Raw genomic sequence first — 10,553 nt, forward strand, 5'->3', positions numbered from 1 at the left:
TTTTTCCTCATCCGTCTCACGTGACTTGTAGCGACCCCCCAGTGCGCATGACCACTAGTCTGAAATGCACATGCGTAGTCGGCAACATCCGGGGCCTTTGACAAGGATGAGCGGCGATTTTCAAGATGGCGGCGGAGGGAGGAGGGAAGGAGTCGAACGAAATTAAAACACAATTCACCACCAGAGAAGGCGTCTACAAGCTCCTCACGCACTCAGAGTACAGCCGCCCTAATCGAGTACCCTTCAACTCTCAAGGGTCCAACCCAGTAAGGGTCTCCCTCGTAAACGTCAACGACCAGTCGGGCAATGGCGACAGGATCTGCTTCAATGTGGGCCGGGAGCTTTACTTTTATATCTACAAAGGTGTAAGGAAGGTAAACAACGTTGACAGCATCATTGAACGCTTTGGCTGAGTAGCAACCGTGACCGGTCGACGTCTGCCGTACACCCTCACTATCGACCCGGCTGTTGTTTGGAAAAGGCTCCGTGGCGCTAATATAAGCAACTCCAGCTAATATAATCGCCACAGTTGTTTAACACTTAAAATGAGTTCGTCTCTCTGCAGGACCTTCTCAAAAGTTCTGAGTGACCGCCATGCCGCAAATGCTTTGTTTATATTTGACGTGCATGCAGGAATGAGATGACAGCATGACGCAATTGCAAAAATGTCAGGTGGTTGCTCTTCACGTAAAGGTCAACATTGAAAATGGTGGATGTCGTGACGTCACGCTGCATTCATGATATCTCATGTGTGCGGTAAAAAATATGAAGTTTTGCCTCCATAGCAGTCTCAACATAATACAGCACCCCTGCTCTTAAAACAAATGAAATCTAACTGACATATTTACCTTTATTAGTCTCGCAGTGGAGAAATTTACATTTCATAGCAGTTATGAAAGGAAGATGAAAGGAATGAAAGAAGTGGAAAAACAAAATACATGAGCTGCTGGAAAGGCAGCCACTCTTGCGGCGCCATCTTGAAGTCAAAACAACAACAAAAAAGGATGTGAGAACACCAAGAAAATATGACACCACAAAGACAGACAAAATATAAGTCATGTCGTGGGTTGCTTTGTCACTTAATTCCTTATTTCCGAATGATGACAAGAAGAGTCGATAAAAAATTAAAATGTTAATTCTCTCGTGGTTTTCAGGCCGCCGACCTGAGCAAGCCCATCGACAAGCGTTTATACAAAGGCACGCAGCCCACGTGCCACGACTTCAACCCGCTCACGGCCACCGCCGAGAGCGTCTCACTGTTGGTGGGCTTCTCGGCGGGCCAAGTGCAGCTCATTGACCCGATCAAGAAAGAGACGAGCAAGCTCTTCAATGAAGAGGTGCGTTATCGTCCAATGAAAAGCTTGCAGGGCATGGTGTGGTGTAGTTACATGCAATGCCAAAAATGTGTTGGATAAATTGTTTGGTATCTTTTCCTTTTCCAGAGACTGATCGACAAGTCTCGCGTGACGTGCGTGCGCTGGGTCCCCGGTTCCGAGAGCCTCTTTTTAGTGGCCCATTCAAGCGGAGCCATGTACCTATACAATGTAGATAACACGTGCGGCACGGCGGCGCCCAATTACCAGCTCCTCAAGCAAGGGGACAACTATGCCGTTCACACCTGCAAGAGCAAGTCGGGCCGCAACCCTTTACTGCGCTGGACGGTGGGCGACGGCGCGCTCAACGAGTTTGCCTTCTCCCCGGATGGTAAGTTCCTGGCGTGCGCCAGCCAGGACGGCTACCTGCGAGTGTTCGGCTTCGACGCCGCCGAGCTGCACGGCACCATGAAGAGCTACTTTGGCGGTTTGCTTTGCGTGTGCTGGAGCCCCGACGGGCGTTACATCGTGGCCGGCGGGGAGGACGACCTGGTGACGGTGTGGTCGTTCTCGGACTGCAGGGTGATTGCGCGGGGTCATGGACACAAGTCGTGGGTGAGCGTGGTGGCCTTCGACCACTGCACCACCAGCGTGGAAGACGGCGTTGGTGGCGAACCCCACGCCGAGTTTAGCGGCAGTGACGAGGACTTCTACGAGCATATTCACTTTACCGCAGGAAGGGATCGGTCCAACAGCGCCCATTCCCGACTTTCCAAGAGAAACTCGACGGACAGTCAGCCCGTTAGCGTGACGTACCGATTCGGGTCCGTTGGCCAGGATACGCAGTTGTGTTTATGGGATCTCACTGAGGACATTCTCTTCCCTCATCTACCATTGTCTCGGACGAGGACTCACACTAATGTCATGAACGCCGCAGGTTCGCCGACAACCGCAGCCAATATTATTTTCACTTCCAGCACCAACGGCAAAGACAGCGTTAGCAATAGCAGCACCGGCGGCAACACGCCAAACTCCCTCCAGGGGACGCTGCCTCGCTCCAACAGCTTACCGCAGGCTTGCACCCCGGCCGGCGGCGGAGGAAGCACCCCAAACAGTCACACGGGGAGCAGCAGCAGCACCAGTAGTACCGCCGCCTCCACCGCCGCACCCTTTAAAAGCGGCGGCGGCGGCATCCTCGACAGCGCACTGATCGCCGCCGGCGTGGGCAAATTTGCCACGCTATCGCTGCACGAGACTCGAAAGGAGCGCTCGGAAAAGGAGCACAAGCGCATGCACAGCGCCGGCCATATCGGCAGCAAGAGCGGCGACAAGCTCAGCCAGCTGGGCGCCTCGCCGACAATCGGCGCCAAAGGCGACAACGCCAAGACGTTGGGCACGTTGATGTGCCCGCGCATGGAGGAGGTGCCGCTGCTGGAGCCGCTGGTGTGCAAGAAGATCGCCCACGAGAGGTTGACGGTGTTGATCTTCCTGGACGACTGCCTGGTCACCGCTTGCCAGGAGGGCTTCGTTTGCACGTGGGCCAGGCCTGGGAAAGTGGTGAGTGATAGCTGACAACTTTCTTTCGCGAGCTCTTTGAGGGGGGAAGTGGAACGATGACAAAGTGTCGAAAAGTACCTACTTCTCACTGGCAAAAGCAAGCGCTGCATATGTATATTTTTGCTGATAAAGCATTCGTCAGACCTCTGGCAATTTTTTTTCCCTTCCACGAGAGGGCAGAATTTGCCTTTTGTCCATGTTAGCGTTTTGTTACAGCTTCAGCTGTTGTTAAAGCACCACATGAATGAATATGTATGTATTGTATTGTATTGTATTCCTAAAACTGGATGGATAATGGACGGATGGATCGATTGTATTTTGTACCCCCCATTTCAAGCTCAGATAACTCCAGACCAATATCACTTAGGAATAACTTTAACTTTAAGAAAATAGTCTAAGGCACAGGTGTCAAAGTTAAGGCCCAGGGGCCAAATCCGGACCGCTACATCATTTTTATTCGGCCCGCGATAGCAAATCAAACTTGTGAGATTCCATGATGTTTGCTAAAATCCTAACCAAAATTTCATATTTTTGGATGTAAACCACAATAACAGTGATTATTCTTGACTTCAGATTTGAAAACTAGTTATTCATTAATTTGTTGTGCGCTCTCTATGTAATATGTGGAGGGGATTAAACAATCTAATGGTTTCCCAAAATTCACAACGGCCCTTGAGAGCAAACCATAACTACAATGCGGCCCGCGGTAAAAAATGACTCTGACACCCTTGGACTAAGGTTTCTTTCACTGAATTCAATATTTATGTAGTCCTAAAACTACATAATCCCGGAATTCGAGTGACAATGACAAAAACCCTGGCACTGTAGTGGACACATTTTTTGCACGTCTGGCAGATAATGAGTTAAAACCACACACAAGATGAGTTTATATTGTAGCGTTAAATACAAATGCTTCTGTGAAATTCATTCATCAGAAAATGCTGCAATTGGGTCAGTTTTGCAAAATTGCTACAGTTAGCAACAACAGTGGCACCTGGAAAGTGCTGTTTATTATTATTATTATTATTATATATATATATATTTTTTAGGTGGCTCTTTGAACAAAAATTTTGAGGACTCACATCTTTTCTTTCAGTAGTGAGCTACCGTTTTTACTACAAAAAAGCATTTCTCTCAAGAGTATTTGGGGTCTTACAAATTATTATTTTTTTCCTATTTCCTGACCACACACATAATTTCTCAAGATAATTTTGTATTATATTTTTATTATATTTGTATTTTGTCTCCGCAGGGACTGCTATCGTCACAAAACAACGCCACCAACTCGCCCAGTGGAACCGTAGTATAACCCCCCCTCCGACCCTTTCGCCATTCAAAGAGATAGTGGGTGACGATCAATCCATAATGTGCGACGGAACCTCGAGTCTGCAGTGAAATGGGTGCTATTTGACAAAAGCGCAAGGAGCTTTAAGGTTGTTTTTGTTTTGTTTTTTTTCCGGAAGGGCTGACTGGTTCACTGTTTATAACGACGGTGGCTCTTATCAAGCCTCCTGTCGTATGCCCGTTTCATTATTTTATGCGGTGGGCCTCGAAAAGGGATCAATATTTTTAAGTGGCTGCATATCCTCCACTAATGGAGGTACGACTTCCTTAAATCACACAAAGTGTATTTGCACAAATTCCTCCCTGCTGTGTGTGTGTGTGTGTGTGCGTGCATATGCGTGTGTGTGCGTGTTTTTTTTAATCCCAGCAGAAGGACACAAAACAGATTTTGAAAGCACTTGGCTCGTCGGCACCCTTTGTCTCCCACGTTGGATGCTGCAATCATGTTAATTTTATTATTTCGGAAAACAATGTTTGCACAGTTTTTTTCCCCCCAAAGGCGGGCAGGTATACTTTTTTTGGGGGTGGTGTTGTATTAAATAGAAGATAAACTTTATACCTATTGTTAATTTTAATATTGTTTTCCACGTGGGCTCTGTATTATATGTAAATATTGGATTTCATTGATTTATTGAGATGATTAACAGTTGAAAGAGCCTTTTTATAGGACAAAAAATAGAGCCTATTTCTAATAGAGAAAATCTAAAATCAATTTTGAATATGCAGATTCCCCCCTACCCTCCTTTTCCGTTGTACAAAGAGATTTTTTTTACCGCGTTTGGCGTTGTAATATAGAAGATGCTTTTATCTTAACGGCAAGTGGCGAACGCTTTCGTTCAACCACCATGCCGAGCTCAGGTGAAAATGGCGGAATCGCGCGCTAGCCTATTGTGTGAAGCGACTCTCAAGCTAACGACTTCTCTTTAGTGCGGGCGGATGATAATGATGATTGATTTTTTTTTTTTCTAGAAGCTACACTGTTTGATTCACGCAAGAGTATGTGAGGATTTTTCTTTTTTTTTCAATCTACCACCAGGTAGAGAGACTGTGAGGTTTTGATCAGTGGCAGCCTTTTTCCTCCATGTGACGCCTATTAAAATGTTTGAAAGACTTTAACCATAACACTTGTCTATATTTTTCTCTCCCCAAAAATATGTCGACATCTCTAGGTGCTAAGCCGGTGCAAGACAGACAAATCCGATGTAACCATGAAGAAATGTTGTTCTGTCATTAGGCAAAAATCCCAAGGGTGAAAAGGTTTCTTCATCCATCTGTATTTCTTTGAAGGTATCAGACATTTCGCTCGTCATCCGAAGAGCTTCGTCAGCCAACTAAAGTTGTGCTGGTAACTCCGGCTCTATATACATCCCTAATGGACAGAGGTGGCGGTGCCAGACCTCTGCTCCGATCGGTCCGTGCGCTAAGGTGATGCCAGAGCTAATGGGCCAATCAGAGCCAGGCATAAAACATCTGACACCTTCAAAAATGTACAGATGACAGCTAAAGAAACAATTTCATCTTGTACAACTTAGAGCCTACACATACAAAAATCCCATCATTCAACTTTATTGTATTTTTATGTAGGGGATCGGGGAACGGTATTGTGAAACAGGCAATAAGTCCACACACATTTTTAGATTTCAAAGGCCTTTTTTGTTAAAGATGCAAAAAGAGACGATATGATACAGAAGCAATTTCAGGTCACTGTAATCGCACATAACTCTTACAGAGTTCGTGATCCCTGATGTCCCCCCAACCCCCGTTCTTAACATGCGGGGCCACGCCTCCGGCCCCGTTGGACGGCAGCCGCTTGGTGATCAAGAGATTCTTAGGAAATAGCTGGTTGCTGCCGCTCTGCAGGATGTTCTCGATCTTTGTCTTCTGGCTGGCCGGCATGCAGGCCGTGTTCTTGTGATGCATGCCGCAGTCGCCAGCGTGGAAGACCCGAGGCGCCTCGCTGGCCATCACCTTCCAGAAGGACGGCAGGCAGGACACGGTCAAGTGCTGCAGGGACCAATCCCAGTTGTAGTCGTCGTAGGTGCAGAAGGTGTCGGTGCAGCCGAGCAGCTTCTGGTAAGTGTCCCGACTCATCGCCATGCCCATGTTGTGCTCGGTAGACTTCCAGGCCTTCACTTCCACCTTGTTGGTTTTACTGGAGTAGGCGATATGACTGTAGCTCCCCAGTGACAGGATGTCGCAGTCGCCACACTGCTCTGGTTTTAGCGCCGACATCAGCTTCAGCATGTGGATAAAATCCGGGGACAGGAAGTGGTCCTCCTCGATCAGAAGCACCAGACCGCCATGATCCCGGATGACGTGCACTCGATCCCATGTAAAGTGTAACTTCCACCACCAGTGATGTTTGGTCTGGGAGAACTTGGCCTCGCGGTAGTGCCCGAACGAGTCCGGGTACTCCGCGTTGATGCACCCTGACTTTAAGGCCTCTTTTTTGGAAATGTCCCTCGGACAGTCCCTCGGGTCGTTGCCGGGAAACTCCTGCGGGTACAGCTGGATGCTGAATGGGAAGAAGATCTGCAGGACCTGGCAGAAGTCCACAGAGTTCACCACTTTGTTAATCTCAGGGGACCAGTAGTCGTGGCTGAATATTAGCAGGATGCTTTCCACGCCTCTGGCCCCGCGCAAGCTGTCCACCAGCAGCTGCAAGTAATCTGGACGGTTGTGGACCTGGACCACCACTACCAGGTCGTCCTTCTGCCGCACCGCTTTAAACTTCTCCAGGTTTCTTATCGTTTGATCAAAATTGAGCTGAAAAACGATGCCGCGGTATAGCAGCGTCGTGTTATCTACATTTGGATTGGCTTTGTGTTCTTTGTCCTTTGGTCGTTCCAGGCGCGTCTGGTTCAGCGGCGCGACGGGAGCCCGGCTCACGGCGACCGTGGCTTGCAACCGGACGTGGTTGGCGAGGTTAATTCGGCTCGTGCTAACACCACTACTTCTCTTCGCTCGCGCCTCAATCTCCGCTTCCTTTGGGAACGGCTCCATCTTTTTCTGCCTCGCGCTGGTCCACAACGCCAGCCCGCAGATGACAACCACCACAGTCAGTATCATCACCTTTCTTTTGTAGATCCGGAATCTCATTGCAGGGGATCGGACTTTTGGAGGGAGGATGGGAAAGAAAACAGAATGTAGGCGGGTGGTTGTGAGGATGGAAAAGCTGCAGGGAGGCTAATGGCTGGAAACATGGATCCTGCTCCACTGACGGGTGGAGAAAAGCCAAGACAGCATGACAATTGCTGGGAAGCAGCGATGTTCTCCTTGGCATGAATTGTCTGAAACGCAAATCGAAACAAAATTAGGTATGAACCGTCATATATCAGAATCAGAAAGCCCTTAATAGTCCTAAAGAGTTTGATGTTTCTCTTTATTTGTAAGTGGGTTCGTTGTCAGATCTCCCAGGTAGGTGACGCGCAGAGCTTGATCGTGGCGTGGAGTTGAGCAAGTCGTGCCGTGATGTCCGTCCGACGCCCGGCGTGAGTCTGAGATGATTGTGCCCCGTGGTTCGCCCAATCTCTCTGTCCCACGACAGCTGCTTTTATACCATTGTCAAGCCTGTGATATGCGTCAGGGTGAGACGCACATCAAGGAGATCACGGAATTGAAAGACATGAAAGTGTTGAAAGGCGCACTTCAAAATCATACACGCGTGTGCCGCAACAGTCCCACAATGGGGAAATTTGCAGTCCACATCAGCAATTTTAAATGGGAAAAACTAAATGCATAGTGCAAGTGGGTGAGGGGGGGTGAAAAAAGTATAAGAAAAGCATATTGATATATGTCGCTTTACTGCATCAACATACCTGTGCTATTTACATGCACGCTTTCAGTATAATTGTTTCTAAATGGTGCAATATGCACATAGAATAGAAACATCACGGTTTCACTGTTGCCTCAGATTGATAATTCTAATTGACAAAAATGTTTCATGACAAGCGTTCTGCGGGTGTTCGCATCCAAGAGCCTAATTTTACCCACGATGTGAAAAGTTCGCATTTGATATTTATTGGTAACTAGTTCATGCAGAACAACTCTGCAAACCCCAATTCCCAGCACATATTCGCTCGTGAGATGCATATAATTTGATCGACCGGTTAGGCTGATTTGGTCATAGTTAGATTTTGGGTGGCATTTTTGTCATTTGACTCGAATAAAAAAAAAACTAAACAGCAAACCAATTTCACTTTACTTGAACACAAAACTGCTTCTCAATTCATATAATTATATGATTTAATAGCCAACCAGAGGGCATTTGTCATGCCACCACCTGTATTGTTTTATTTTCATTTCTCCTTGACACCCACTTTTACCTTTACATATTGAACAAGTAAAGCAATATATCAAAATGCAAACAATTCCACTGACGTCCAAAAATGTTATCTCTGCAATCGTAGTAAATTTGACAGTAAACCGCAGCACGCTAGCACTAAGTTAGCAACGGCTAGCAACCCCGTCCTTCAAAACAGTACCGTCCGAAAAATACATGCCACGCCCGCGTTGATCAGGCCAGTTACCTGAAGTCACAGCGCACGAACGTTCAATTCATGAGAAAAACGTCGGTTCGTCCGTGTCCCATTTTCGCTCTATCCCTCCCGATGAGCTGCATGGAAGAAGCAGCGAACTGCTCGTGATGGGAAAATGTCCTATTTGAGTACCGTCGCACTTCGCCCATTCCCTCAGTACACGGCGCTCGCCACACAGTAATACGAATAACACGAATTGCAAAGCACTCTGAGAGAAACCATTGCTGGTTAGTCATATATTTATTTGAAAGGAATTGTTTTTATTGGGACAATTACAAATAACAGTCATTGTGTTTAATTTACATCGTTTTCTCCTATTTTGATGTTGCACGTGTATACGGTCCTCCAGCCACTTGGTGGCGCCCAACCTGAAGGCAAAATGAAACCGGATGCGGAAATTTTCATTTGCACATGCGCAGACTGCTGTCTTTCTTTCTTACGATCGAGCGAAAAGAGACAAGATGGGACACCAACAGCTCTATTGGAGTCACCCCAGAAAATTTGGACAGGGATCACGATCATGGTTTGTGTGTTTACCATTTTGCCACGCATGTTCTTAATTCTGGTCTGATAATAGTTTAGCATGGTTTCCCCGTCCCTTGTATGTCGAAAATTGCCATCAAATGCGCACCGCATGGAGACTCTTCGGTACAACATGGCGGCGGAATGGATGCCCAATGCATCGTCTTATCTCAAAATCACATTTAAAACGTAACAGAGCTTAAGAGGTGGCGATCTATGCATACAATTTAATTTGAAACACGCATCCATGTGTGAAAAATAAGATCGAGGAAACAAATTCTCACAGAAATTTACATTAGCATGTTTGTGTAAAACCCCATCCGACTGCCTAAGTCAGTTGTTGGACCAGCAATAAAATTCCACTTGTTTCCAACAGCCGAGTTTGCTCGAACAGACACGGCCTGATTCGTAAATACGGACTCAACATGTGCCGCCAGTGCTTCCGGCAGTACGCCAAAGACATCGGCTTCGTTAAGGCAAGTAGCATCATCTTTTCAATTCGTGTAAATGTTTGTTTTTTGTATGTGATTGTCAGTTTCTGTTGCCAATGTTGATTATATCTCTCCTTTCCTCCTCCGCAGCTGGATTAAAAGTCAGTGCAAAGACGTCTGCCAACTATGGCCTGGAAGGCTGGATGAATTGGTTATTCAATACCCAACCTGCAAATAAATTTTGTTTTTCCCAATTGAAATGCTGTGTTGTATTCAATGATTAGAATGTTTATGAATTTGACTTGTCACAACAGAGGCTATGGGTTTGAGGATCTGCATTCATGGTGTAGTTAAAAAGAAACAGATTTTTATAATTGGGTATTGGTTTTATCGTTCACAAAATTAGCACAGCTTCAATCTGGGCCAAAATGTCGAAAAATAGAGATCCTGATTTGCGACAGCAGTATTTGTCGCTCCCCGTGATGTGATCTCCGGAGTATCACAACAGTTCCTGGCTGAGCAGAGCATCACCATATTGGATCAACGTCCTCACACACACCTGTCATGGCTCAGTGAAAACCCATCAATCAACTATGTACCCTGCTTCACAACACACTTAAGACCAAAAACCCCCACTCTGCTTGATGCTTTTAATATGCATATACATTTTTCAAATTCACGGGTTTTAAACCCACAAATTTGCCACATTTGAAGCGTGAGCAGTATCGTTTTATATTTATGGTTAAAGTTAAGAGCCTTGACTCAAGGCTGTCCAGACGACCCAGTTCATCTGGACAGTTTGAGTCCTGCTTCACGGCTGAATTGATGAGCTGCTCATTTGGACCAGG

The 10,553-nt window shown here is 46.6% G+C and overlaps 3 protein-coding genes across 3 annotated transcripts; 2 read left to right on the top strand and 1 right to left on the bottom strand.

Moving 5' to 3' along the window:
- The first annotated feature begins 95 nt into the window (after positions 1 to 95).
- Positions 96 to 5,313, top strand: wdr20b (WD repeat domain 20b). Its single transcript, XM_089021570.1, has 4 exons — positions 96 to 374; positions 1,155 to 1,337; positions 1,443 to 2,870; positions 4,123 to 5,313. The coding sequence occupies exons 1-4, from the start codon at positions 126 to 128 to the stop codon at positions 4,177 to 4,179; spliced, it is 1,917 nt and encodes a 638-aa protein (XP_088877696.1). The 5' UTR covers positions 96 to 125; the 3' UTR covers positions 4,180 to 5,313.
- A 451-nt stretch (positions 5,314 to 5,764) lies between these two features.
- On the bottom strand, positions 5,765 to 8,923 carry mgat2 (alpha-1,6-mannosyl-glycoprotein 2-beta-N-acetylglucosaminyltransferase). Its single transcript, XM_089021571.1, has 2 exons — positions 8,744 to 8,923; positions 5,765 to 7,504 (listed from the first exon to the last, which is right to left on the bottom strand). Exon 2 carries the CDS (start codon positions 7,311 to 7,313, stop codon positions 5,916 to 5,918), a length of 1,398 nt encoding a protein of 465 aa, XP_088877697.1. The 5' UTR covers positions 7,314 to 7,504; positions 8,744 to 8,923; the 3' UTR covers positions 5,765 to 5,915.
- Positions 8,924 to 9,148: 225 nt separating this feature from the next.
- Positions 9,149 to 9,965, top strand: rps29 (ribosomal protein S29). Its single transcript, XM_089021574.1, has 3 exons — positions 9,149 to 9,275; positions 9,651 to 9,750; positions 9,856 to 9,965. Exons 1-3 carry the CDS (start codon positions 9,214 to 9,216, stop codon positions 9,862 to 9,864), a joined length of 171 nt encoding a protein of 56 aa, XP_088877700.1. The 5' UTR covers positions 9,149 to 9,213; the 3' UTR covers positions 9,865 to 9,965.
- Positions 9,966 to 10,553: the final 588 nt, after the last annotated feature.

Source organism: Hippocampus bargibanti, linkage group LG19 (genome assembly GCF_051943395.1).
Source record: "Hippocampus bargibanti isolate YZ-2025 linkage group LG19, ASM5194339v1, whole genome shotgun sequence".
Taxonomy (NCBI): Eukaryota; Metazoa; Chordata; class Actinopteri; order Syngnathiformes; family Syngnathidae; genus Hippocampus; species Hippocampus bargibanti.

Bases quoted from the DNA above. Each gene is read 5' to 3' on its own strand.
- rps29 (XM_089021574.1), top strand. From the start codon at position 9,214: ATGGGACACCAACAGCTCTATTGGAGTCACCCCAGAAAATTTGGACAG. The intron at 9,276-9,650 runs GTTTGTGTGTTT...TGTTTCCAACAG, and splicing joins GGACAGGGATCACGATCATG to CCGAGTTTGCTCGAACAGAC.
- wdr20b (XM_089021570.1), top strand. From the start codon at position 126: ATGGCGGCGGAGGGAGGAGGGAAGGAGTCGAACGAAATTAAAACACAA. The intron at 1,338-1,442 runs GTGCGTTATCGT...TTCCTTTTCCAG, and splicing joins GCAAGCTCTTCAATGAAGAG to AGACTGATCGACAAGTCTCG. The intron at 2,871-4,122 runs GTGAGTGATAGC...TTGTCTCCGCAG, and splicing joins GGGCCAGGCCTGGGAAAGTG to GGACTGCTATCGTCACAAAA.
- mgat2 (XM_089021571.1), bottom strand. From the start codon at position 7,313: ATGAGATTCCGGATCTACAAAAGAAAGGTGATGATACTGACTGTGGTG.